Source organism: Hippopotamus amphibius, chromosome 6, assembly GCF_030028045.1.
Source record: "Hippopotamus amphibius kiboko isolate mHipAmp2 chromosome 6, mHipAmp2.hap2, whole genome shotgun sequence".
In the NCBI taxonomy this organism is placed as follows: Eukaryota; Metazoa; Chordata; class Mammalia; order Artiodactyla; family Hippopotamidae; genus Hippopotamus; species Hippopotamus amphibius.
The window spans coordinates 71,063,963-71,091,760 of record NC_080191.1 but is presented as its reverse complement, the minus strand read 5'-3'; the positions used below and the strand labels follow the sequence as shown (position 1 = coordinate 71,091,760).

The 27,798-nt window shown below is 39.3% G+C and overlaps 2 protein-coding genes across 14 annotated transcripts in view; one reads left to right on the top strand and one right to left on the bottom strand.

Moving 5' to 3' along the window:
- Positions 1–27,798, top strand: part of PGM3 (phosphoglucomutase 3) — a 35,081-nt gene that overhangs the window by 3,107 nt on the left and 4,176 nt on the right. For 3 of the 5 annotated variants that reach the window (XM_057738829.1, XM_057738830.1, XM_057738832.1), the window contains exons 3-13: positions 103–287; positions 1,653–1,720; positions 6,522–6,655; positions 7,566–7,761; positions 9,131–9,288; positions 10,494–10,577; positions 13,421–13,519; positions 15,099–15,215; positions 16,137–16,259; positions 17,950–18,123; positions 19,126–19,564. In XM_057738829.1, coding sequence (XP_057594812.1) covers positions 103–287; positions 1,653–1,720; positions 6,522–6,655; positions 7,566–7,761; positions 9,131–9,288; positions 10,494–10,577; positions 13,421–13,519; positions 15,099–15,215; positions 16,137–16,259; positions 17,950–18,123; positions 19,126–19,215 — 1,428 coding nt within the window. In that variant the 3' untranslated portion in view covers positions 19,216–19,564. Of the gene's footprint in view, positions 1–102; positions 288–1,652; positions 1,721–6,521; positions 6,656–7,565; positions 7,762–9,130; positions 9,289–10,493; positions 10,578–13,420; positions 13,520–15,098; positions 15,216–16,136; positions 16,260–17,949; positions 18,124–19,125; positions 19,565–27,798 lie in introns of those variants that run through there. The other 2 variants (XR_009054305.1, XM_057738831.1) reach the window with 1 other exon arrangement.
- Positions 20,020–27,798, bottom strand: part of DOP1A (DOP1 leucine zipper like protein A) — a 100,360-nt gene continuing 92,581 nt past the window's right edge. For 5 of the 9 annotated variants that reach the window (XM_057738826.1, XM_057738819.1, XM_057738820.1 and 2 more), the window contains 5 exons: positions 27,678–27,733; positions 26,633–26,797; positions 23,344–23,473; positions 22,468–22,527; positions 20,020–20,643 (listed from right to left, as the gene is read on the bottom strand). In XM_057738826.1, coding sequence (XP_057594809.1) covers positions 20,338–20,643; positions 22,468–22,527; positions 23,344–23,473; positions 26,633–26,797; positions 27,678–27,733 — 717 coding nt within the window. In that variant the 3' untranslated portion in view covers positions 20,020–20,337. The remainder of the gene's footprint in view (positions 20,644–22,467; positions 22,528–23,343; positions 23,474–26,632; positions 26,798–27,677; positions 27,734–27,798) is intronic. The other 4 variants (XM_057738821.1, XM_057738827.1, XR_009054303.1 and 1 more) reach the window with 3 other exon arrangements.

Here is a 27,798-nt window from a genome sequence, read left to right as displayed (position 1 = left end):
CTGGCCATCACTGTCTGTTGGGGGGAAAACAGCTTGGGTTTACTTCCTCACCTCACCCTCACAACTGTGCACAGATGGCTTATTATTTGTTTTCCTTTCAAGGAAGACAATGGTGTAAAATTGGTTGATCCTTTGGGTGAAATGTTGGCACCATCCTGGGAGGAACATGCTACCTCTTTGGCAAACGCTGAGGAACAAGATTTGCCAAGAGCGTTGGTGGACATCAGTGAGAAAGGAGCCGTGAATCTGCACCAAGATGCCTTCGTGGTGATCGGTAGAGATACCAGGTGACCATCCGGGCTACACGTGAAAGCTGCTTGGGAACACCACATAGATGCTTGCATCAGTTTTAGCACCCAGGACAAATTAAAGGAATCAAGTAAAGTGGAACAGCCCTCAGAGGCTTCTCCACATCCTGGTCTTCTCAGTAGGATGTAGGAGCTAAGTCAGTACTGCAGCTTGGGCTTTGGAGTCTGAGCCCCAGCTCTCGCATTTACTGTACGGGTTGAGCAGGTCACTTAACCTTTTGGAGCTTACCTTTGCTCACCTGTACCATGTTGACGATGAGCCTATATCATGCGGTCCTTCCTGAGGATTACAGGAAGTAATATGCAGCACACCAGTTTCCTGGCACGAGTGAAGCACTTAGCAGATGTCTCCCATCTCTTCTGTAGGTTTACGCTCTTCCCCTATAAAGTAAGAACATATGATTGTAAGTTATTTTCAGAGATGTACTTTATAACCTGTGTTATTGTTCTTATATCATTTTCCCACGCTGGAGTTCATTGAAAAGCATTAAGCATCTATATTATTTCTACATATTTCTCACACTTGGCACCTCTTCCCCCCCTTACAAAAAGATGTTATTGTAAAATGTTAGATTAAAAGTGTACTTTGAAACAGAAGCATTCTCTTTTTCATAAGATCTGGTTCTAGCCGGAGATTCTTTCTAAAGGAAATTTCTGCTCGGTCTCCAAATGGGTTAGACTGGTGTTTTACCCTTAACGTGTTACCAGAGGGACTTCCAGATACCATTGTTTGTGGATTTATAGATAACAGAATAGCCAAGTGATTTATGTTCTGAAACAAATTATCTCACAGTAAAATCTTCCACATGTATTTGCCTCTTACCTATTGTCAGGTTTAAGGGATATAGAACATCTTCTTCTGCAAGGCAGTTATATATTGATCTAACTTATTTTCAGATAGAAAAATAATTTATTCTGACTTTTAAAAATGAAAACTAGCTTCTGTACCCTCGGTGGTTTACTGCCCAGCACTGGGTTTGCATGCTGTGTGTGTTCTGTATTTACTGTTTACTGTTCTCAGGCAGTAAATGTGTTGTTACAGTCAAACTTGAACAGGTATTTGGGTTGATGTAATTAGTGTATCCTTTATATCTATTTCCTAAATTCATATAAAAGCCAAACTGTTTCCAGGAAGTATATTGTGAAACACTACTGGAAAATGCTTACACTTTACCCGTATTATCTTTTCAGAGTTTTCAGGCTTGGCAGGCTTTCATTCAGTTCGAATACAATGGACGACTTATTCTGAAGCTTGAAGCACAGAGTTTCTGCATTTGCTTTCAGAACTAGCAGCTCAGTTGGTCTCAGGATGGGATGTAATGTTTTCTTCCTTTTCTCTCCTAGGCCCAGCAGTGAGAGACTTTCACAGTCAGTAATAGATGGCGTGACTGTTTTAGGAGGTCAATTCCATGGTATGTGGTTATTTTAACTTGTAAAATAAATTCATCTTTTAAAAAAAATCACAAAATTCATACATATTTAGAGAAGTTTGAAAATAAAGTTAAAAAAAAAAAGGACTCCTAGGTATAAACTGCTAGCTTTTTAAGTTAAAAATTTTTTTTTTTAATTTTCTGGGCATGCCTATTATATTTTACCTGTGGGAGATTATATACAGGCAGTGCTGATCTGAAACAACTTCCTTTACTTTAGTAAGGCTGAACTTGCGGATATAAAAACCCTTGAAGTTACTTGAAGATCTTCATTTTGGGGAGTTTCTGTCAATAATCAGGTATTCCTGAATAGCTGATCATGTGTGGAGTCAGCTGTTACAGGGCAAATAATGATGGAAAATACCTTTCATATATTTGTAATCATGATTTTAAGTTTTGACAGGTGGTTTGTCCTGTTTTATCAAATGAAGAATTAAATGCAACAAAACAGGCTGGAATTCTCTCATGTTGGTTGTGCACCTCGTGAATGCAGTGACTCCACTGTGCTTGGAGGTGAATTTTCCTAGTGTCGGTGTTCTCTCATTTAAAAATATCTTCCCTTGATCCTCCCAACCTCCTGTGTGTTCTCTCCCTTCCAAGTTAACCTGGCCTTTTCCAGTCGCCTGGTTTGCTTCTCTGCTCCTCTGGTCGTTAGTAAGCCTACTGCTGGTGAGTCTCCATCCTTGCCCCTCCAGGGAAATGTCTCCCCTGACTCATCTGCTATAAAGCGGGAATTCATCTGGGGCCCGGGCCTCCCGGGAGTGTTTGCTTAAGCTGCCAGGGACCCTGTAGACCTCTGGATACAGTGTGCTGTGTTACCTGCAAGATGCACTTTTCTAGGGAGAGGAGTCATAGCTTTTGTCAGATATTCAAAGGGATCTGTGATCTAAGAATAACTCCCAAAATTTATCTTTTAAAATTTTTATTTTAAAGTGAACAGACATCAGCTGAAATAACATCAACAGTACACCCTGTGACCTCTCCCTTTCTTTAACTTCTACTTCCTTGGCCACCGTTCCGTATTCGTCTTGTCTGCAGGCTCCTCTTCTGTCTCTCCTAATATGGGCATCCTCACTCCTTGCTTTCATTCCGCCTCATTTCTGAATGAGCATCTTTACTGCCATGGCTCCAGCTGCGTATAATTCTTTTATTCATATGCTCATCAGTTCATCAGCTATTTTTGACTACCTGCTGTGTACAACCCTCGAGGAGTCTCTTTCACTGCATATCACAACCTATAGTAAGAAATGCATTTTGTATCATGATGTGTCTAATGTGCTTGTGTGTATGACTGAAGTGAAAGTTTCAGTGAACAGTACTTACCCATACTCTATGACATGCGTTCATCTGTTGCATTAAAAAAAAATGCAGAAATGCTGGCTGGATCTCACTAAGTAGATTCCATGACCGGTTGACAGGCTTGGGCCCGAGGTTTGAAAGCATTGGCCTAAGTGATGTCTCCATGTAGGTGGCTGCCCCCTCCCCAGATTCACCCTGCCCCAAACCGTGTTCTTTCTGTCATCCCCAGAATGGTTGACCTTTCCAACACTGTCACTCTAACTCTAGAACCATCACTTTTCTAGGGTTTTAATCTAGAAAAATTTGAGTGCTTTTTTTTTTTTTTTAAACATTTTGCTGATTTCTCTCTTCAGCTTAGTGTATTTCAGGAAATGAAAGGTGGTTAATGTGGCTGCAGCACAGGGAGATGGGTGGTGGGCGGGCAGGGGGAGAGCTAACAGAAGACAGGGTTAGGGAGGTAAGCAGGGGCTGAGGCATTCCGAGCCTTACAGGTCTTGGTGAGAATTGGGGCTTTACTCCAAATGCCGTGGGACTCCATTGAAGAGCTTTATGCCAGAGAATAGGATCACATTTTCACTTTAGGCCAGTCCCTTTGACTGGTTGGGGGCTGGCGGGGTTGGGGTGGGGGGGCGTGGCAGGGAGAGAGAGAGAGGGGGAGAGAGATTGTCAGAGAGGAAGAGAGACCAGCTAGGAGACTGTGTGGTAGTTCATGCAAGACTGATGCTAGTGAGAGAAATGGAAAAAGGTGAAATTAGTAAGGAAATCAAAGGATTTTGTGATGCGTGGCGAGGCTAGAGCTGTGAAGAATGGTTTCTAGGTTTCTGGGTTGATCCCTGGAATAGATGATGATGCCTTTTATTGAGTAACTGTCTATAATAGTCATTTAGTAAATGTTTATTTGGTAATTTTGGTCACAAAATCCTTTTGTTTCATCCTTCAGTATGTGTCTTTGGAATATGGTTTTTCTGTCCTTATACACTTCCATTAAGCTAGTCTAAACTCTTACCTACTTTTCATCTAATCCTTATACCAGAGCCAAAGTTGCCATCACAAAATACCGTTTCTGTTACACAACTGCAGGGCTCAAGAACTTAACGTGACTTTTTGCTTCCAGTACAGACTCTTGTGCTTGACTTTGAAGACCGTTGACAGATTTCATCATGGAATATTTATTGGATCCTGGTCCACTTTTGCTGTTTCTCTTGCTTTTTGGACTTGGTGCCTTTCTTGTATGTTTAGCTATTTTTGACTGTAAGCTGCTTCTTTTCTGGGAAAATTATTTGTGGGACATTTTTGGGTTTATAATGAATGTGTATTTCCCTGGCTGAGTTTAGTGTCTGCTTCTGCTAGGGGCCTGGCGGTACTACTGGATAGGTGGGTGACAAGGTTCTTTGATGACAGGGTTTTTCTGGATCCTGTGTTTACGTGAATTTGGGTTGGGTGTCTGTGGGAGGCCGGCGCTTGTGTTGACAGCTCTTTAGGGGTGGGCTTTCCCCCTCTGCTCGGTGCAAGACAGTTTTCTGGGGAGTAGGCCCTGGGGCTGATTCAATTCTGACTCACTCTTGCACTGAAGTGTAGTCTTTTTTTTTTTTAATTTAATTTTTATTTTATATTATAGTTGGTTTACAACGTTGTATTAGTTTCAGGTGTATAGCTGAGTGATTCAGTTACACATATACATATATCCATTCTTTTTCTGATTCTTTTCCCGTATAGGTTATTATAGAATATTGAGTAGAGTTCCCTATGCTGTACAGTAGGTTCTTTTTGATTATCTGTTTTATGTATAGTATTGAATAGTGAGTGTATGTTAATCCCAAATTCCTAATTTATCCTTCCCCCCATGTTTCCCCTTTGGTAACCATAAGTTTGTTTTCAAAGTCTGTGAGTCTGTTTTGTAAATAAGTTCATTTGTATTTTTTTTTTTTTAGTTTCCACATATAAGTGATATTATATGATATTTGTTTTCCTCTCTCTGACTTACTTCACTTAGTATGATAAATTCCAGGTCCATCCATGTTGCTACAAATGATATTATTTTATTCTTTTTTATGGCTGAATAATATTCCATTGTATATACGTACTATATCTTCTTTACCCTTGTCTTGGCTATTGTAAATAGTACTGTGGTGAACATTGGGGTGCTTGTATCTTTTGGAATTATGGTTTGAAGAATAGTCCTTTGGGGCTTCAGCCTCATGAGGGTCTGTTTTCCTGGGTTGCGCATCTTAGACCAGCATGGACCCTTTGCACTGAGAACTGTTGCTCAACTTCTTGTTTAGAGGAATGCCCTCAGAGCAAAACTGGCTTACCTTAGCTCACATCCTGGGGTTCTCTCTTCATGTAAACTTTGGTCTAATTCCTTTGTAATGTTGATATTGCAGTTCTTTTTAAAAAGAGATTTTTCTCTTATCCAGCATTTTTGGTTGTAATTCAGATGAACCCTCCTCCCAGAAACATAGTTTGTAATGTTACTGGAAATAGAACTCAATTATTACTTTTCTACATTGCTCTTTTTGCATTACTACTGGTCTATACTAGATGATTGGCTTTTGCTATCAGTAGTAATTCATATTTCTTTTAGAACTGAATGTGGGTTCAATGTGTGCCTTTTCCACCACCAAACAATTAATTCTGACACTATCTACCTGGAATTAGGGTCACATCCCACAGTTTAAGGGCTCATTGCCACAAGACTTGTCCCTCCCCACCTTCAGATGCCAGTCACCAGGGCTTCTGACAGCCCTCTCCTTGGGGTTGATTAATTTGCTTAGATAGGCTCACAGGACTCAGGGAGGAAACATTTTACTTACTGGATTACAAGTTTACTATAAAGGGTATAACCTGGGAACAGCCAGATGGCAGAGATTTATTTGGGAAGTGGTGAGGAGCATCCATGCTCTCTGGGCAGGCCAGATTCCACTTGCTCACCAACCTGGAACCCCATCCTTTAGGGTTTTCCCGGAGGCCTCATTATATAGGCATGATTGATTAGATCGCTGGCCGCTGGTGTTTGAACTGGGTCTGTTGCCACTCACTCCTCCCCCCCTGGAGTTAGGGAGGAGATGAGGAGGGGGCCAGGGAGGACTGAAAGTCTCAGTGCTTTAATCCTGTGGTTGGTTCCCTGGCAACCAGCCCCCATCCTAAGGTTTCGAAGGGCTGTCCAAAAGTCACCTCATTAACATAACAAAAGACATCTTGATTGTTAAAGAGATTCTGAGGGTTTAGAGGCTCTGCCAGAAGTGGGGACAGAGACCAAATGTATGTTTCTTATAAATCACAATATCACAGTGTGGCATGCAGTTATAATGAATTCAGTGGGTGTTTATGCATATTTCTGGATAGTTTAAAAGTTAGCGTTTCTTGTATTTTCTGAGATGTCTTTTTTGAAGAGGATTTGTCCCCCTGAAATTCACAGTCTGAGTCCTAAACTTTTTGTCTTTCTTAGGAATGTGGTGAATTGCTTTTTGTGTTTCTGTGACAGATTATGGCTTGTTGACGACGCCCCAGCTGCACTACATGGTGTTCTGTCGAAACACCAGTGGCCACTATGGAAAGGCAACTGTGGAAGGTTACTACCAGAAACTCTCTACGGCCTTTGTGGAACTTACCAAACAGGTGAAAAGCTCTTGAATATGGGTAGAGTTTGAGCAGGTGACCAAAATAACATCAGTTGAATAATTTATTTTAATTAGATATTTGTCACCCTGCCTCCTTTTACAAAAATGTGGCGTGTCTCCTTTGTTCTGGGGCTCTGCGAGGTCTGGGCCTTGTATCCTGCTTACTCTGTGTCGGCATTTACTCGGCAAGGTACGTAGTATGTTCTGAGCTCGTTGGGGGAAATAAACGAGCAGTTACCATAAGTGTTCATTCAGAGGAATTTGTTCTTAGTGTTACTGTAGGTGCTGTTGGCGTCATACTTGAGGCATCTACTGTTGAGAAAGCCTTTCTTCGAGGTGTGTTAGCTTCATAAACCTGAACAAGATTTGAAGGGTATAATTCATTTGATCAGCAAATATCAAGTGTATGTTCTTGTCAGGTGTAGTTAACCAAAACCAAGCCCTTGCTCTCATAGAACTTACATCCTGGGGTGAGGATGGGTAGGAGAGGAGATTGATAGGAAAGAAACCGGACATGGCCGGTGGTGTAATATGCTATGAAGAGAATGGTGGATGTTATTACTGCTCATTCATCTGTGTACTCATGTCCACATTTGAATGACTGCCGTGTAATACAGACTCTAATATTGTAAGGGATGCTTACTTAATGGAGGCTAAATTCTAATAAAGCTTCATTTCCATAGTTTATTCAGTCAGTGAAACTGTTCCAGTGTCTGTGTCCAAATAAAAGTGTTTTAAAATTTTATTTTGGTGTTTAACAATTTTCATCTGAATATGTGTACCCTTCTGTTTCCTGGTTAAAACAGACGAGTTAACTGAAATAACAGATGTTTATATATATACATATGTGTGTTGTGCTTCACTTTTGCAACTTGAAAGTTTTCTTCCATATGTCTTTTCCTTTTCAGGCCTTCTGTAATGGAGATGACCACAGAACCCTGAAGGTTGACTGTGCGAATGGCATAGGGGCCCTGAAGCTGAGAGAAATGAAACACTACTTCTCCCAGGGGCTGTCATTTCAGCTGTTTAATGATGGGACCAAAGGGAAACTCAATCATTTATGTGGGGCCGACTTCGTGAAAAGTCATCAGAAACCTCCACAGGGTATGTGGAAAATGTGTTTTTAGCACTATTTCTGAACCCAGTCTCACAAACAGAGGTGGCTGGGTGAGTTAAGAGTCGTGCAGCTGGTCCTGGCTTTGCCGCTGTAGACATCTGGGCCTCTTCCCCGCTCGTTGGTAGTCACACGACTCCTCACAGGGTGCAGGAAGTGTTGGGGAGCAAGCAAAAGCAGAAAGTGGGATTCTAGAGTAGTGGTTCTCAAGCTTTAGCAGGCATCAGGATCACCTGGCGGGCTGGTGAGTGCACAGATTCCTGGGCTCTGCCCCAGGGTTTCTGATTCTGTAGGTCGGGTGGGTTTGCCTATCTGCTGCTGTCATGGCAAAGGAACAGCCACAGTCTAAAATTTGATATGACAGTTGCTGAGGTTTCAGTAACTTTACACAAATTACACAAGCCATTGATCTCTTACAGGTTATAGTTCTTTGCTCTTAATGATCAGCATTTCTTGTTATTGATGGTGTGAACGAATAAAAATCACTTTTTTCAGGATTAAAGCACATAGCTCATCTACTGCTGATTATTTTTCATATGAGAAAGGACATTGTGGTACTAGGGAAATTGCATTCAGTTGCATTCAATTCAGTACCTGTAGCTTTCAGAACACTGTGGGAATCTGTGTTGCCAAACCACTGGCTAGTAAAATAGAGTTTTATTTTAGTATCATATCGAGTTTCAGCTTAGATAGGTTTTGAATGCTACTTTTTCACTTAGCTGTGAAAGAATTTACCCTGTAAAAATACTAATAAACCTGTATACTATTTAAAGGTTAAGGCATTGGTTTTTATTTGAAAGGATAATTCTTTTTCTGTTGTACTATTTCCATTTGAATGAATCCTCTTCCCTTACTTTTGAAGCTATTATCTCCGTTCATGTACAAAAAAAAATTATATATATTTGTGTAGAGCTTCAGACAGGACATCGGGGTTCTCCTCATTGACAGAACACTCCAGTTATTTATATTCAGTTTTACCTTCTGCTTGATCATGTAAGGATAGTAATGGTTCTTTATCTGCTGCTATAAAGAGATTTATTGCTTTCAAACAGTCTTCATTTCACAAATTGGGAGAAACTTCATTCAACTGACATTTGATTTTTGTAAATCTTGAGGACAGGCTCTGTTTACCTAGCACGTGTTTAATGTCACTTAAGCCCTGGAAGGATAATTTTAAACACCTCTTGAAAAGTCCTAGTGGACATGCTTCCATCTAATACAGAAGGTCACTTACGATCAATACTTAACTGAAAAAATTTCCCTTGTAACAAGTGTGAGAGAAAAATCTGAAACTTTTTACACTGAGTTTTATCCCCTTTTCTTAGACTGAAATGCATTTTGAATTATTCTGTGTGCCAGGAATCGAAATGAAGTCCAGTGAAAGGTGCTGTTCCTTTGATGGAGATGCAGACAGAATAGTTTACTACTACCATGATGCAGATGGTCAGTTTCACCTGCTGGACGGAGACAAGATAGCAACACTCATTAGCAGTTTCCTTAAAGAGCTCCTGTTGGAGGTACGGTGGGGAGACTGACTACCCTTTCAAACAAGACTCACTCTGTATCAGGCAGCCATTCGAACATCTCAGAGGCACGATTCATGGGAAGTTCCTTACATCTGTGACCAGAAAATACGAGAAGAAGTGGTCATTCCAATCATTTCAAACACTGGGGCTCTTTTTTTAGAACCTGAAGGGAATAGTCTTCTTTTTTATACTGGCAGAAAGTTTCATGATTTGAAGCTTTATGAAGTTTTGTTGTCTTCATAACAGACATTTTAATGAGGGTTCCATGAACATCATTCCCAGAGTCTCAAGTTTAGATAGAAAATCTCCTCCTCTAAGGAACCTATTTACTATGAGCTGCCTCCTTAGCACAATAGGCAGTGCCTCAAGTCTCATATGTACTATGATTATGATAAGCTTAGTAACATGAGGTTTATCTTGTTATGCTCTTTTGGAAGTCTCAGGTTAGCTTTAAATATAAAATGTAATGATAATTATCACAGTCTGGAAAATATATACTTTAAGAATTCTGTGTATACTTTTATTAAAAACTAAAGAGAAAGAGATCAAGAAACCACAGGTTTCGTTAAAAAGGATTCCTTAGCAACCAAGATGTCCTTCATAGGCGAATAAACTGGTCCATCCAGACAGTGGAATATTATTCAGCAGTTAAAAAAAAAAAAAAACCAAACTATCAAGCCATGAAAAGATATGGAGGAAATTTGAATGCATGTTACTAAGTGAAAGCAGTCAATCTGAAAAGGCTTTGTATTTTAATGTAAGTCCAATTATATTATATTCTGCAAAAAAAAAACCCACAAAAACTATGGAGACAGCTAAAAGATCAGTGGTTGCAAGGGGTTGGGGGGAATGGATGCTGAAGGATCAGTAGGTGGAGCACAGAGGATTTTTAGGTCTGTAAATACTCTATATGGTACTATAAAGATGGAAACATGTCCTTATATATTTATCCAAATCTGCAGAATATACAGTACTAACAGTGAATCCTGATGTAAACCATGGAGTAGTATAAACGAAGGTGATTTTAGCGTTTTTTCTGGCATACATGTAAATTTTTGGTGAGTTGTTTATTGCATAAAACTAAGGCACGGCTGAACTGGCTAATAATGTTGTCATCCTTTAGAACTCTGATAATAGGTTTGCTTTTGTAGGGTTTTACTTTTGATGGCAAGGTAATTGTCCTTGTTTTTGTCTAGATTGGAGACAGTTTGAGTCTCGGTGTTGTACAAACTGCATATGCCAATGGAAGTTCAACACGGTACCTGGAAAAAGTTATGAAGGTATTGAACCTTTTCCATTTTCTGGTAGCTGCTTCATCATCTTCTGTTGTAAGATATTTTTGTGAGGAAAATAATGCCCTCGTAAAAATGAATGGGTTGAACTGCACGAAGCTGAGCTATTGTCTGCTTAAGGGTAAACAGAAATCAAAAATAAGAAAAAATTAAATTGTCCCTAATGCAAAAAGGGAAAGAGACTTTCCTTCTTCCCTTTTCTTAGAGTATTTCTTTTAGAAAACTTACAAATTTTTTCTCTGTTCTTTTGTAATGAATGTCAATATTTTTAAAGGTGAAATAGGCCAGTTTTACAGTTCAGAAGTGTTTTCCATAAGGGCTTGGGGTCACCTCTTTGAAATATAAACATCAAAGAAGATAGCATCCCATCTCTCAGCCTCCTGAGAGTTTCACCTAGTTACCACTTAGAGCCAGACACCTATCTCCTTGACAGTGAGATATGAGAAGTTGTAGTATTCCTTTGCAGAAGGGCAGTTAGCTAACACCAATGGCCACCCCAGTTACCAGGTAGATTTAGGACAAAAGGTGCTGTGAAATCTTCCTGAGAAGTAGGGCTATTCAGTAGATACATTACCGTGGGGTTTTTGTAGTGGGGAAGAGAGACAGGGCTCAACTCCTAATACAAGGAAAAGAGGAGATTTTGTAGCAAAGGAATAAGGTGTTGGGGGCAGGGGGTTGGTGGATGGAAAATTACGAAGAGGAACATCAGTGGTCAGGGAGGATTCTGGCTACACCAACCTAACAGGATTTTTGCTGAAGGCAGGCCTGGGTGATCATGGTACAGGGTAGGGACTTGGGTCAGATATTGAGGGTAGGGGATTCTGGCTAAATTGATTTAGCAAAAGATTCTTGATAAAATTGGGCTTTTGGAGACGTGGCTGAGGACAGGACCTATTCAGGCTCAAAGGAGCCTGACGTAACATTTGGTTGAGGAGATCTTGGTCGCTAGTTATCTTTGACTCTGTAAAAGGGTGGGATTTCTGTCTTTGCAATCTCTTAGCAAATTGCCTGTGATACGCATCACAGTCTGGCTTAATGCTTATTCAGTAATAAGAATTGTCTTATTCTTCTGTGGAGATGTTTTCTGGGTTGGTTGGAGGTTTTGTTTCTAATTATTTCCCCACTGTCCACCAGGTGACTACCCTCTGTACCATACTACCTGCTTTAAGAGTCAGAGGCTGCAGGGCCCAGATTGGGTCTGTTTGCCTTTATTCTTTTGCTCCCTGGCTAGTGTAATATTTTCCCATTTGTGTATCCTTTTTCAAATTCCTGCATTTTACTAGTTTTTGTGGCCATTGCATTCTTTTTAAGTTTATTTATTTATTTATTGGCTGTGTTGGGTCTTTGTTGCTGCACACGGGCTTTCTCTAGTTGTGGCGAGTAGGGGCTCATTGCTGTGGCTTCTTGTTGAGAAGCATGGGCTCTAGGTGTGTGGGCTTCAGTAATTGTGGCACGTGAGCTCAATAGCTGTGGCTGGGCTCTAAAGTGCAGGCTCAGTAGTTGTGGTGCACAGGCTTAGTTGCTGCGCGGCATGTGGGATCTTCCTGGAGCAGGGCTTGAACCCGTGTCCCCTGCATTGGCAGGCAGATTCTTAACCACTGCGCCACCTAGGAAGCCCCATTGCATTCTTTTTAAAACAGAAGTGGCAAAGTCAGATTCCTTTAGGATCTAGGTAGGTGAAGTGAATGAGTGTAGCAGGTGGGCAAGGACTAGGAGGGTGTGCCCAGGCCAGCTGCTGTCACCTTTGGTCAGAGTCTTCAGGAGAAGCTGAAAACCTGAATTTTTGTGTGAATTTCCTACCTTTTAAGTCTTGGCAGCTGATTCAGAATTTAAAAGAAATAGTGGGTAGGCCAGTAAAACACATCTGGAGGCTGCTAGTTTGTGCTGATTTAAATACATGGTCACAGTAAACTCACTCAAGGGACTCCATCTGGTGCCCAGTTGCCTGCCTTCCACAGGGATTCTCAGTGTTTGGGTTATTTTAGTATTTTCTTAATTTCTGTCTCAAAAATGTCTTACAGTAAGATGCCCTGTTGAAGAAACTGAACATCAGTAACTATCCCTTCTCAACACATTCTCTTATGGAGTAAATATATTCAGCCCTAGCCATTCCTGAGGTCTCTTAAATCCAATCAAATGCCAGGCTCATTCAAGCTTGCTCTCTTTTGCAGTTTTGCTGCTTTTTTTCCTTAGCCATGCTTCTCTTGCAGATCTATCCAAGTACTTTTGCTACCCACTGATGCTACTCCAACTACCATGATTTCTTACTGGGATTAGTCCTAGAAACCACCTAACCTAAGGCAGGGTTTTGCAAACAGTGGTCTGTGGGCCACATGCAGCTGGCCAGCTGTTCCCAGTTTTATGGGAATACAGCCACGCTCATTTGTTTTCGTATGGTCTGTGGCCGCTTTTGCACTACAGTGGAAGAATCCAACGGTTGTGACAGAGCCCATATGGCTGGCAGAGCCTGAAATACTAGTTACGTGGCTCTTTATAGTAAAAGCTTGCAGACCCCCGCTCTAAGCCATTCCCCACACTGTAGCTAAACGGAGTTTTCTGAAACAATTAGATCATGTCACTCCCAGACTTGGAATCTTTCATTATCTTATAGGAGACCCCTCACTCTCTCCCCCTGCTTTTCCCTCTGCCCTGTGCTTCTACACTGCAGTGCCCCCCCTCCACTGGACACTTTGTATTTTAATTGCTTTTAATTGCTTCCTTGTCTTCCTCACTAGGTGGAGCTCCTGGAGCTTTGTTCCTGGGATGGTGGGTACAGGGTGAATATCTGCAGATTGACTAACTGCTGTTGTTTCTTTAAATGTGTGTTACAGGTACCTGTCTATTGTACTAAAACTGGTGTAAAACATTTGCATCACAAGGCTCAAGAGTTTGACATTGGAGTTTATTTTGAAGCAAACGGGCACGGCACAGTAAGTTCTCGTAAACAATGACATCTGGCTTTAGCTGGTGCTTTTCTTTAATGATGAAATTCTGTATCTGGGTAGTAGTAGGTAGTATTGCACCTTGTTGAAATGATTGGGATGGTGATAGAATAAGATTTAGTTAATATATTATGTTCTGTGAAACTGTGGCTCTTTTAGATTGTAATGATCTTCCTTTGAGTGTGAAGAGATAATACTAACTTGTTCCTATAATATAGTTTCTTCAAAAACATGCAGTTCTTAATTTTCCTACAACCAGATGGTCTGTACATCATTTAAAATATTTTCCTTCAACTGGCTATATGCAGCAGAAGGGAAGTTCAGTAGCTGTGGTGAACTGAAAAGTGTTAGAAAGGTTGAGGACTAAGTTATAAGCAACTAGAAATGAGTTTAAAGTAATGAGCAATAAGCATATAAAGTCTTTTATGGCCCTTGGCAGAGACAATGGCCCTTGGCAGAGACAATGTTTACAAGTTGGAGATGTAATTTGCATATCGTGACATTCACCATTTTAATGTATATTAATAGGTCTTTAGGATATTAAGGTTCAGAATTTTTTTTTATTAAATGTCTTTTATACCTAGCCTCATTTCATAAATGGATTTGAAGTGGCTAACAGAAAATGTTATTTACGTCAGATAATTTTCATTAATTCAAAAAATTGACTTGTAGAGGCCATGAATATGAGAAGAAAAACAGTAAGTTCCTAGAAAATGCAATTAAAGTATAACTTCAATGATCTAATGCAGGGGTTGGTAAATGATTTCGAAGGGCAGAGAGTAAATATTTAAGACTTCACAGACTATAAGGTCTGTTGCATCTGCGCAGATCTGCTGGTGGAGGGAGGGTAGGTGAATGGGAATGGCCGTGGTTCCACAAAACAAGTGACCAGAGTGCATCTTAGTTTCCCAGCAAACTTTCTGTGTCATCAGGTGGCTGAATGTAGTGCAGCTAATTCCTCTTCAGTATTGGGCCTCCGAAGGCACTAAAATCATGCCTGGGCAAGGGAATTCAGCATGGCAGGACCCCTGAGGAACATGGTGTTTATTATGCTAAATGTCCATGGCACTGTTTGCCATAATGTAATATATACGACGAACCTCTTTTCTACTTTTGCTTAGCTTATGTCCTTAAAAATTTAGGACAAGAAAACTGTACTGATTGCAATGAATTATATTCTTCAAAGTAAACGGATACAGATAAGGCTTAAAGAACCTGGTTGCCCAGAACTGGTTTAGCTGGCTAAGGGCAACATCATAAACTCACCACGTGCGTTCACCTTTGCCAATGTGACATTTTCTTTGTAATCTTTACGTTTTGATAGTCCAATTTCATAATCTATAAAGGAACTCCCCCCCTCCCCCCGGTAATATCTTCGGAGTTCTGATTTGATCTTATATTAATTTCATACATTGTAAAGTTGCCATCTCCCCATGTGCCTCCCCTCCCCCCACCCCCCCATTTCTCCAGATTCATTGAGGGTTTCAGAAGAGTTTAATTGGGATGAGCATACTTATGACTGGGGCATGGATAATGTTTTGTGATTTTTGTTATGCTTTGATTGTAGGTCCTGTTTAGTAAAGCTGCTGAAACGAAGATAAAACAACTAGCAAAAGAATTAGAAGAAGATAAGAAAAGGAAAGCTGCTAAGATGCTTGAAAATGTGATTGACTTGTTTAACCAGGTCAGAATTGAGGGGGTGGTGGACTCTTGGTTATTGCTTTTGCATTATTCAGAAAGTGGACAGAATAATGTGCTGTATAAAACATCAAAGTGGAGAAGTTGTGGCATATACTGAAATGCAGTGACAGAACATTTATGTGCTTCAAATTTTCAAGTAATGAGTAGCTTATAGCTGGAGTTAACAGGTTCAGCTAAGTGTATCTGTGAGGCTAAGTATACATTTTGAAACCAGCCTTCTCATGGAAATTCAGGAAAAACAGACTGACAGAGCACACTTGTGGGTCAGATTACTGGGACTGGAGTGGAGAATATGGCAATGTAAGGGTAAAGTGTAGGTCAGCGGAAAGCAATAGAACTAATATTTCAGGGTCTTGCACATATTGGGCACTTTACATACCTCACTGTGTAATCCTTGCAGTAACACAGGGAGAGGGGTCACTATAATTCCCGTTATAAATGAAAAAAAACAAAGACTTAGAGCTACTAAGTGGCAGAGTATGGATCCAACTTTAGGTGCGTCTTCACCACCAAGGCTCCTATTTCTCCACTTTACCATGTATGAGGCCTTCCACCATCACAGCACAGTATTGCCAAAGGGATCTAGTTATAAGTAAACTTTTGAGTCATAGAGTGTTAATGCTGGAACCTCAAGAGTGATCCAGTCTAACCTCACTTTACAGATAAGCAGGATGATTAAAGGCAGGCTAGTTTCAGTATTCTCTGTAGACCTTTTATTGTTGTCTTTCATAGGTACCTTTCCCTCATTGTAGTTCATGTGTATCCACCCCACTCAGTTATCTGCACAGGGCCGGAGCGGGGGTGGGGTGGGGAGGAGGCAGCCAGGACATGGTGATTGGTTTTCTGAGACAGAAAGCATTTATATCCACACTCTGCTTGTATTTTCGTCTCCCGCATCTTGCAGGCAACTGGTGATGCCATTTCTGACATGCTGGTGATTGAGGCAATCTTGGCTCTGAAGGGCTTAACTCTACAGCAGTGGGACGCGCTCTATACGGATCTTCCAAACAGACAGCTCAAAGTTAAGGTGTGAGCGAGATTTAAAAATTACTTCTTTTCTGAAAATTAACTTAAACAATTCCACTCTGTAAATACATATTGCACAGAAAAGATTGTATTTTCTCACATCTTTAAAACTTACAGGATCACTCTTAACCATTCTATTGTTATTTAAAAGTATTTGGTTTCCAACTTTATTATAAATGATATTATGTATCACTTAAAAAGGTTTTATTATAAAAAATTTAAAAGATATATGTGTGGAGAGAGCAAATGTAATGAACCTTCTCTGTACGCAGCTTAAGCAGATTTCACCTAGTGCCCTCCATGTCTCCAATGTTATTTTGAAGCAAGTCCTGGAGAGCCTGTTGATTCAAGTGTAAATATTTCCTGGGCATTATTCTTGGTTCACAGAGTACTTCTAGAGGCTAGATGCTGAGAAGTAGAATCTGTGGGCTGAAAGGGAGAGAATTTCAGATAAACTGCTGATTGATTTCTATACAGATTTATACCAGATTACACATTCACCAATAGAATTTTTGAAAGACAGAGATATGGAAGCCAGAGCTCACAGAAATGGCTGCTGATTGTTCAGACCAGTTTTTTTAGGAGATTCTTATGACCCTCTTTTTTTAAATACCTAAGATTATTTGATCAGTGACTAAGTCATACAGTACTTACAGGCCATTATTTTAGTGGTAACTGTGGAAATCTCAGTGCTGTACGCTTTGTGGTACAATTAGCTGGTATGTAGGTCTGTTCCTGTTGACAGAAAATGGCCATAATCTTTTTTTTTTTTAATTTTGTCACTTTTTTTATTAAGCATGGTTAATTTTTATGTCTCAGGAACTGTGCTAGTGAGGAGTTTTCAGTTATGCAGGAAAGGCAGAAACAGTATCAGGCTGAACTTTACTCAGCTTTAGGCTTTGACTAACTGAATTTTGAAAAAGCAAGTAATGGTAAGAAAAATAATGCTAGTTTGGGGCTTTTTCTCTTTGAGAACATGTTATTTTTTTCTATGATTTGCCAGGGGGTTGCTACTTTTAAGCATTCTATTAATGGTGTGCCATTAATTGGGAACAATCAGGAACATGAACAAACATATAATGATAACAGCAAATGCAGGAACATACATACTTGTTGACTTGATGCCAGAGAAAAAGAAAAGACTTAGAATGCTTCAAAAGTCAGCTGAGATAAAAATTCCCAGATAAAAAAAATATTTATATGCTTGGTTATAGCACCACTTACCAAAGTCGTTAAAATGCCTTTCTGTTGTGTGTCTAAGTCTGCTTGGTGCACAGGAAAAGGTACCTATGGACAGCTTTATACATATCCTTTATGGCCATCACCAAATTTCATAGAATTTTCATTTAGGATAGCATGAAACAATACAATTATCTCTAAGAAGTCAGGCATCATAGTAACTATAATTTCATATCTATTAAATAGTATAGCCCACATAGCTCTAAGAATGACAAAATTTAAAAAACCCAGTTGACCTTTAAGAGAGTCTCCAGTTTTCTTTTTATTATTATTATTATTTTATTTGTTTATTTTTTTGGCTGTGTTGGGTCTTCGTCGCTGCGAGCAGGCTTTCTCTAGTTGCGGCGAGCGGGGGCGAAATGGCCATAATCTTTTGGTGGGAATTATGTCAAACAAGTTAAGCTTCTGAAAGGGAGTGTGACTTAGTAACAAACTGAAATGTTTGTGTTTAGGTTGCAGACAGGCAAGTTATTAGCACTACAGATGCCGAAAGACAAGCTGTTAAACCTCCAGGACTCCAGGAGGCCATCAATGACCTGGTGAAGAAGTACAGGCTTTCTCGAGCTTTTGTCCGGCCCTCTGGTACAGAAGACATAGTCCGAGTCTATGCAGAGGCGGACTCGCAGGTAAGCTGGGACTGGGATGGTTCTGTTGGAAGAATGTGCAGTGAGAGTCTAACAAAGGTGGAGGAGGGGGGCAGCAGGAGAGAAAACTATTTTAATGGTGTGAGAATCTCTAATGGCTGAGATTATGGAGCCTCTTAGGTTCTTATTTTCATCAGTAGTAACATAGTTGAACAAAATTCCTCCAAAGATTTTTCTTTTAATTTATTCTAGATTTCCTGAAAGTGTCACATCTCTAACTGCTGCATGAATAACTAGTAAATAGTCAGTTTATAAATACTTTACTAATACATAGTTTGACACATATTAAGCTTATGCATCCTGAAATTATACTTTTTTCCTTCACTTAAAAAACATCCTGTTGCTTTATGAAAATAACCAGCTTTGAAGTCTGTTTCTAAATCAACTGGTACTGTCATCCATGCTGCTTGAAATTCATTTTTGTCTCTGGATTTCAATTTGTTTTTCAAATATTTCCTTTAAATGACAGCCTTGCCCTGTGCCTCTATTTTCTCGATAGGGTCAAAGACTTAAAAGTGTTTGCTCAGCTGAAGCAAAGTTAAGAGTGGGGTGGTGAGGGCCTCAGAAGGAGATATTTACAGTTAATTTATACAGTAGCTGGTAGCTTTTTTTGTAGAAGCTTTGGCCATCCCAGAATATGGTGAATAAATATGCCTGGTAGATGAGGATGGGGCCTTAAGAGTTACTTACTCTGTAGGCCAATTGTGGCCTGCTTAAGGACTAGGTTCTGTTGGATTTATTCAGAGCTTTAGCATGATAATCAAATCAGATTATAAAATTAGTAGGAACTTACCGGATTTAGAAGAAATGTGACTTGTTTTCCATTTATCTAAGGGTCTTGTAATTTGTTACTGAAAGATGAAAAAAAGTTCTCATTTGAATATTTGTTAGTGAAACAAAATCAGAAAGCTCCCTCCCCTGGAGTTGCAAGTAACCTGGTAGATGCTGTCTTTTTCATCTAATAGCCTTTCACATAATTTGCAGGAAGATGCAGACAGCCTTGCCTATGAAGTGAGCTTGGCAGTATTCCAGCTGGCTGGAGGAATTGGAGAAAGACCTCAACCAGGTTTCTGAGGACAGTTTTTATATTCTTTAGAAACCAGATTTTTTAAAAGTTTTCACAGAATAATAGTACTGCCAATGTTGTGACTGATTCAGACACATTTACAGTCATCCTACAGTGCACCTTACTGGATTGTTTCAAGGTCTGATTGTTTTTCTTAAACACTACCAGAATCATTTGTTTAGAAATAGGTAAGCCTTATACTTGTTAAATTTAGTTTTTTAACAAAATGAAATTTACCTCTAATATCAATCACACTAATGTAAAATATTAGAGCTTAAGTATATGACTCAGTCATTAACATTATAATATATGCAAAGAAAAATTCATGAACGCTGCTAGAAAATTAAATTTTATTTATTACCAACTCCTTGTGATGCCTTTTCCATCGTCGTTACCTCACCACTATGTCATTTTGCAGTACTACTATTCACCATTGTTGATACAAATGAGGAGGATGGAGAAGACTTAATACAACCAATTTTTCCATAGCAGAGTCTCCAGGACAATTCTTAGATGACTTACCTCCTTCAGTTAACATCACTAGGAATTCAGAGGAGTGGCTGTGGAGGCTGCACACCTCTCCTCCGTACTGAAGTTGAGATGCTTGGGCTACGCTTACGTGGATGCACGGCCCAGGCTTCAGCTACTCTTTATTCCTCTTAGTGAAGGTATGTGGGAGAAACTAGTTGTGATACATTACCAAGCCTCTGACAGAGAAGTGACGCCATTCTGATAGTAGAATGTGGTTAATTTAGGTAAAGGAAAAAAAATCCTCAACCAATCTAAATTAAACAAAGCCTGAAACCAATAGGAAAAATGTGCAGTGTGTATTTGGCAGCTTTAAGACAACTCAGGACAGTAAAACAGTGGACTATCATGGACTGTTTACGTACATATAGATCTCTCTTAGGCACCATAGTCAATATGAGCCCACAATATTTAAACTTGATTCAGGCCACATTCAGACATTTGTTCTTATTTACAAATATTTAAATTAAATACAACCTGAAATGTGTTTTGTTACATACCAAAAAAAAACATACAAAAAAAAAGATATTATACAACTCAGAGCAATGTTTGTTTTAAATAATTACATTTACATTTAAACTAAATGGAACCACTTGTGGTGCTCAAGTTTTTATCACCCCTTCCAGAAAATCTTTTTCTACCATCTCTTCTATTTTTTGCCTGGCTTTGGTGGAAAATGGTTTGTGGTTTTCCAGCTTCATGTCCTTGTTGGGGAAGGTGTTTGAGTAGAGGACGGGGCTCCCTGAGTGTCCTGCGCATCGGCTGGTGACTTTGCTGTTGAAGACTTGGCTGAGCACGTTGAAGAAGGGCAGGAGCTGCTCGAGGCTGCGCACCGTGCAGATGGTGAGCAGCAAGTGCCCTGGCTCCCAGCCCAGCGCTCTCCCTGAGTTGTCCTCCTCCGGATTCTTCTGCAGAAAACAAGAAAGTGATTGTTACCAACAGACCATGCAGTATGTGAGAAAACTTACAAGAATATGAACATCAGCAGAGTTAAGAAAGGAATACAAATGATGACATTAAGGCTCCATTCCAGACTTACTAAAACACTAGCTTCTAACTGAGGCCTGTTGGTGCCAATTATTAATTGTACATTGAGGGTCTAATACTGGAATAATATTTTCCAACTTGAATGCACAAGTAAGGTTAGTTACTAGCAGAATTGGTTTTGGATAGGGGCTGTCAAATACTCAAGTTCATGCTGTGCTTTGCATATACTCAAAAAGCTCCCAGATTTCTGGACTCCCACTAATGTATCCAAGGACTAGGTCATAAGATGACTACAGAAGACAGGACAGAGAGTCTTACACATTTCACTATTAGTAAGTCAATCAATTACCTTGTGGCCAAATGGCTTAAACTTGCCACAAGACAGTAGCAGAGTCCACAGTGAATAATTACTATCAGCACAGAGGAAGGAAAGGAATTCTCAGGAGAGACGCTGTTATGTGCTTCTGTGTTGTGCTTAAACCATGGGAAGGAAAGCTGGACCTGGAGTTAAAGTAACTCCAGGGTTACTGTCCTGGTTCTGCCATTTGCTTACTGTGGGCACCCTTGGGCAAGACACAGAAAGGCTCCTCACTTACAAAACGGGGTGATATAATCTGTCCTGCAGCAGAGAAGTCAAATGAGAACGCATGTGAAAACTCTGACAACTAAACATACACAAAACAATTTACGTATTTCACTTTAAAAAGGTAGTTTGAGACGCCAACTAAATTATATAAACACAGTTGTAGACATCAGTCTGTCTAGAGAAACTTCTGAGAGAACCGAAGATGTTTGAACTGGGCCAGAATCACAGATATGACAACAAACTGAGTAAAGATAATGAAAACAGTGAACTAGACTGAAAAAAATCCCAAGTGAGACTTAGGAAGCAGAATTACAGTCTGTTGTGTTTGTTAACAAGTGGAGTTTGCCTTCTAAGATGAGATGCTGCTGGGTAACTTTCATTGTTTACTTAAGATTTTAATCTCACTAGTTTCCTACTGGAAAAGCAGATGGAAAATCCAGCTTATTTTCTTGTGTGCTTACGAAGTTTGCTTATTTTAAAATAAAATCCTGTTTTAAATCGGTTTTCCTTTCTCAGAAGTCTCTAGGAGTAAACAAAAGATCATCTAGTTTTTTATCTATGGCCAAATTAAAAAAAAACAAAGGAAAAAGAAAAAACAGTATTTCTTAGTACAAAACCACTTTCCTTTTTCTCACCTAATAACACTGGCTTTAATGACAGTCCTGGAACTGGTGACCATACCACCTTTAGTCCCCTGAGTCAAAGTGCAATTCAGTAGTCATTAAAGGGTCTACAGAGATGAATTTACTCTGAAGGGAAATGAGTAACATGCTTGAACCCTCTACATAGCTGATTTTTAAATGTGAGGAAACTATGGTGTGACTTCTCATTTATATTCTTGTCAAGACGTACTGTTAGGAGAAGGACTTTTTTACTAAGCTCTTGACCAAGAAGAGTGCACTTGTTTTAATTAGTGTTTCTGCTTTTCTTAATCAGAACTACATCACCACCTCAGTAATAAATAAAATTAAAAAGTGAAACATGTTTCCGTATGAACGATTTCTCCTTTTACTTCAACAGTCTACACTTGAAGAAAGACTTCCTTCCTGTTTACCTCTCTTGTACTGCTGAAATCCAGACCTGGGTTTGTGTCTCAAGATTTGGTCCAGATGTGGCAACTTTGGCTGCCATATCACAAGCATCAAAAAGCCACCCTCACCTGATGCTTGGCCATCTCCAATCCCTCCAAAATCACTGTCTTAAAGTCCTCCTCCTTGTCCTGTGGAAGGAAAGAGGAGAACTCATAGCCTTTGCTCCAGTGAAAAGTGGGCTTGGCCATGAAGACCCTGTGTAAGGTGTTCTGGATGGGAAAATGCTTTCCAATCAAAACATTTTTTTATTCTGTGGGAGAAGTTTTATGCAAAAGGCTGTCATGCTTATCCCTTAGATAAGGGAGGAGTTTTATAAAAACTCTTGTTACTGATGAGATGCAGTGATGACAAAGGACATGTGCCTGTAATCACAATGCTTCTGGATTTCCTGTCATGATTATTTTTGCAGACCCTGCGATATCAAAGTGATAGTACCAAGTGCTCTCCTAAACTCTGGATTCTACTTTCATCTTCATCTCCGCTCTTTTACTTATTAGTCCCTAAAGAAACAACTTGATTTTAAATCAAGTTCTGCATGTCCTTCAAATACAACCTCCTTTTAAATCACTGTCCTCCATTCCATCTCTGTTTGTGGAATGTGGTTTAAGAGCTGCTGCCTGAATAGGGGACCCCAGAAGACTGGAAAATTTCTGAGCACTCAAAGCACATATTACAAACTAGGGCTCACAAAACAACCCAGATCATCCCCAAATTGTACAATTTAGTTTTGAAATTTTCTGAATGCAAGGAAAAGTTGACAAAAGATTTGTAACAAAGGCCTACTGATGAGCCTATTTGTAAGAAACTCACTACTATTTTCTTGGGTAGAGATCTGTAATTAATTAGCCTGATGCATAGTGGAAGATGTACAAAAGATATAAATATGTATATTTTACAAATTTTATCTTCTTATACTTAAATAGATTAAAAAAAGAATGCAATACCTTTGCTCTTTTCCGAAGAAGTTTTGCTAGTCGTACTACATAAGGTTTAAATTCTCGTTGGTGTATGCCCTGCCTTCTGACTTCCAAACCAGAATCATCTGAGGCTTCTGGAATAAAGGCCCATCGGTACCTACGTATAGAAGAATGATATCAGTATCAGTAAGATGTACGCTGTACCATCTAAGACAAGGCCACATAAATACAGTAGACACATCATGACCCCACCACTTACACAGATTCACATACCAGTTGTGCCACTTGTAGCCCTGTCACCTTGGGCACGTTTCTTAACCTGAGCCTTCATTAGTAAATAAAGACACTATTAACTACCTCATAGGTAAATGAACATGTACACTTGGTAAGTACTCAACACCATTTTTTTTTCATGAGTACAATGCAAGTAACTCAACAAGTGTTTCCGTGTTCATGCATTACTAGGTAAAAATTTCCAGTGGCCAGATGTTCCCTAACTACACAGTTTGAAATTTTGTCTTTAATAAGTAAAGTTAATATCTGTCTATGGAGAAAATCCAAACAGTATAAAAGGGCATACCAAAGAGAGGTGGTCTCCCTGCCACCACAGGCTCCATCAGTATTGCCAGTTTCTTATATATCCACCCAGAGTTTATGCATAAAAAAGCACACAAGCAACCCCCTCCTCTTAAAATAAATAAAAATGACTGCTCTTTATTTTAATTACATATCTTGGAGATAAGATTATGTAAAATGCCATCCTTTCAATTTTTAACAGCTACATAGTACTCCAGTGTTGGAAGGTACTGATTTAACCAGTCTCCTAGATTGTCCAATTTCTCGCTATTACAAATAGTGCCATAATGGATACCCTTCTATAATGCTGATTTCTGTGCACGTCTGAGAGGACAGTGGCTGGATAAATCCTTGGATGCAGAGGAATTACTGGCCTAAAGAGAATGTGTATTTTGAATTTTGGTAAATATAAACCTCTTTGGAGAAAAATTAGACAATATCAATGTACGCTTCCAAGAAGAATAAGAATGTTTCTAAGGGTAAAAGGAGATACACTTTTAGATCTTGACCATTCTGACAGTTAATGTTAACTTTATTTAGAACTTCTCTTATGAGTATGACTGAGCACCTTTTCCTGTGTTTACAAGACATTCCTTTTCTATGAACTATTTGCTAACCCTGTCACTGGCCCATTTTTCTATTCTTATACCCATTTTTACACATTAAGCGAGTTAGACTTTGGTCATGTACATTGCAAATATCTTTTCCCAACTCATTGCTGCCTTTTTAAAACTTTATGGTATTTTTTACTCACACAGAGACTAAAAATTGCATGTAATTAAATTGTGAAATGTTTTAAACTTTTGAAAAAAATGCTTAGAAAGATATTACTCTTTCAAGATTATTAAATTCTCCATGTTATCTTACTACCTTATATATATATATTTATTTATTTTATTGGCTGTGTTGGTTTTTTTTTTTTTTTTTTGCTGTGCGTGGTCTCTCTTTTAGTTGTGGTGAGTGGGGGCTACTCTTCGTTGTGGTGCGTGAGCTCCTCATTGCCGTGGCTTCTCTTGTTGCGGAGCACGGGCTCTAGGCGCGTGGGCTTCAGTAGTTGCAGCACATGGCCTCAGTGGTTGTGGCTTACGGGCTCTAAAGTGCAGGCTCAGTGGCGCATGGGCTTAGTTGCTCCGCGGCATGTGGGATCTTCCTGGAGCAGGGATCGAACCCGTGTCCCCTGCTTTGGCAGGCGGATTCTTAACCACTGCACCACCTAGGAAGCCCTACCTTATATATTTTTTAAAAATACATGGTAGTTAAAAAAAACAACTGTAGTTGATATTCCAGTATGTTTCATCCCTTTTCTATAACTATATCTTGACAAGTAAAAAGGATAAACATCATGGAAGCTAAAAGCTCACTACTATGAGCATACTACTTAATATTCTTCCTAGAGCATGAATACTATAGTTTCTGTTACCTCTGTGAACATAAGCAACCTAGTTAATTTGGGCCACTTCCCTGCAATTGTGCTTAGTATCCTTTTCTGAACTTATTCAGGAGTAACATCAGTTTAACAGACACCAACCACTGAAATTCATTAAGAAGTGGACATATATGGTTTTCAAATGGAAAAAAAAAACAAAACAATGGAACTGGAATTAATGTAAAACAATTCCTAGTTCTTACCATTAAATTTAATGAAAAGTAAGCCTGTGCAACAGCAATTTTTAGAGATTTAAGTATAAAAAAAGATTTTGATATCTTTATCTTTCTTACTCTTTAATTTACTCTTTAAATCCTATTAATATTCCATTTCATAAGAATAATATAATGCAATTTAATATATAAATACATACTTGATCATGTGGATAAATTCTCAAATTAGTTGTATATTGATAAGACAATCACATAGTTTGCCTACTATTTTAAAAATTTAAAAATGAAAAATCATAATTATTTTTGAGCACTTATGAACAAGGCATTTCATGAGAATTTACTTATATTAATTTTCTCCCTATTCCCCTCTGCCATCTCTATATTCAATTCACTATCATCTGAAAGAAGAGCCTCCTTGATTCCAATCTTGCCCACCTCCCATCCTTTCTCCAAACTACACAAAGTAAAATTTCTAAAATACAAGACTGATAACATCACTTCATTCCTTAAAATTCATGCTTCAGAGGCTTCCCACTCTCCTTGGTTCAAGTCCAAATTCTCTACTGTAGCTTACAAGCCCTTACAGAACTCGGGTCTTTTCCAGCCTTGTCCTCAACATACTGCTCCAGCAATACTGACCTTTCAACACCTCAGACACACCAGGGCCATTCCAACCTCTAAGTCTTCACATACTTGCCTCCCCCAACCATCATTCCTCACCTCCTCAGTGTAAAACTCCCCTCAGGCCTGCTCTGACCCCCAGAGCTGGGGGGGGGGGGGGGGTTCTGCTGTGCGACCTCACAACATCCTGCACGGCAGCTCTCAGAACATCCATGGTGTCTTTAACTGCAGTGTCTCATACACTGGACCTGAAGCTGGTAAGTCACGCATCTCGCTACCTCACATCTGCTGGCTACTCAGTGTGTTGACTGAATGGTCTGCCAGTCTTAATATATCTACAAAGGTCATTTCTGATACCTTCCAATAACTGTGTTGCCCCACCATCCTCCTGCCAAAACAATTACATTTTAATACAAATTATGAAATGTTTCAACTTACACAAAAAATTTTATCTTAGATGTCACTGACCAAAGCAAATGCATTTCAAAAATATCCATTTAATATCCTTACTTTTACTTACATCTGAAACTGAGGAAGATTTTCGGAGGGCAATGCCAGAGCCAAATCCAAAAATTTGCAAGCAGAGAGATAGAGGTTTAACCACCGCTGGCTGTTATATGAAGTAGAAAAGCCGTTACCTCCTGTGTAGGTTGTCTCCAGACCAGCCACAGAGGGGCCTGAAGTCCTATAAGCAGGAGACAGTGCTGTCAGCGGTTGTACCCACTTACTAACAGGTAATCCCTGGAAAATCTCAAAGTGCCGGCTAATATTTTTCATAATCATTCTGATAAATGTGCCAGTAATTGCTAAGCAAGTTCATGACTAAATAATTTAACTGGTCTCAAATCAAAAATTCATTTTTGTTCTTTAAATTTTAAGAACGTAAAAACAGTAGAGAACAACTTATACTCAACAGCTATAAAAATGTAAGCTGTAAAACCAAGAGGCCTTCCTACTACTTGGTGTCCTTCTGCAAAGGTGGTGGGAGGGAAACTTTCTATAATAATCAACAGAGTTATTAGTATAGGGGACTCTTATAAACCTAGCACTGAAGAAGAGCAAAATGTATTCAAGACACATAGTGTTAAAGGAACTTTTCAATTTATAAACTTATTTGTACAAAAATTCCTAAATAAAAATTATATTTAGTCATATATTAAACTGCCTCTGCTAAGAAGAATAAAATTATAGTACATTAAATTGAGATCATTCTGGAAGATACAGACATTTGAATACCTTAGTTACAGGTTACCTGCCATGATAGGTTTTGCTAAAATGTTTTAAGAAAAAGATCTGACCTACTAAATCCAACACTGCTCACATAGCTGAAACAGTATTGCTTTAAACTAGATTTGTGTCTAGAGGCCAAAGGCCACAAGTGTTGATAGTTTAATCCAGTCTAAAACACCTAGGAAATACATGAAACTGTTTTATATCCAAATATGACCAACTGAATAACAACAGATTAAATACATAAAGTATTCAGATGAAACTGTCTACACATTCTGGATGATTTTAGGATACTTAACACTGACAAGACTACATCAAAATGAAGCACATATTACCGTGAAATATCTTCATCAGCAGTGAGTTCCTGCTCCATCAGTAAAAATACCTGTACCTGAAGACCATCGAATAAGTGTCAAATGTTATTTCATCCTTCTTTCAAGTTATCTTCAGGCTATA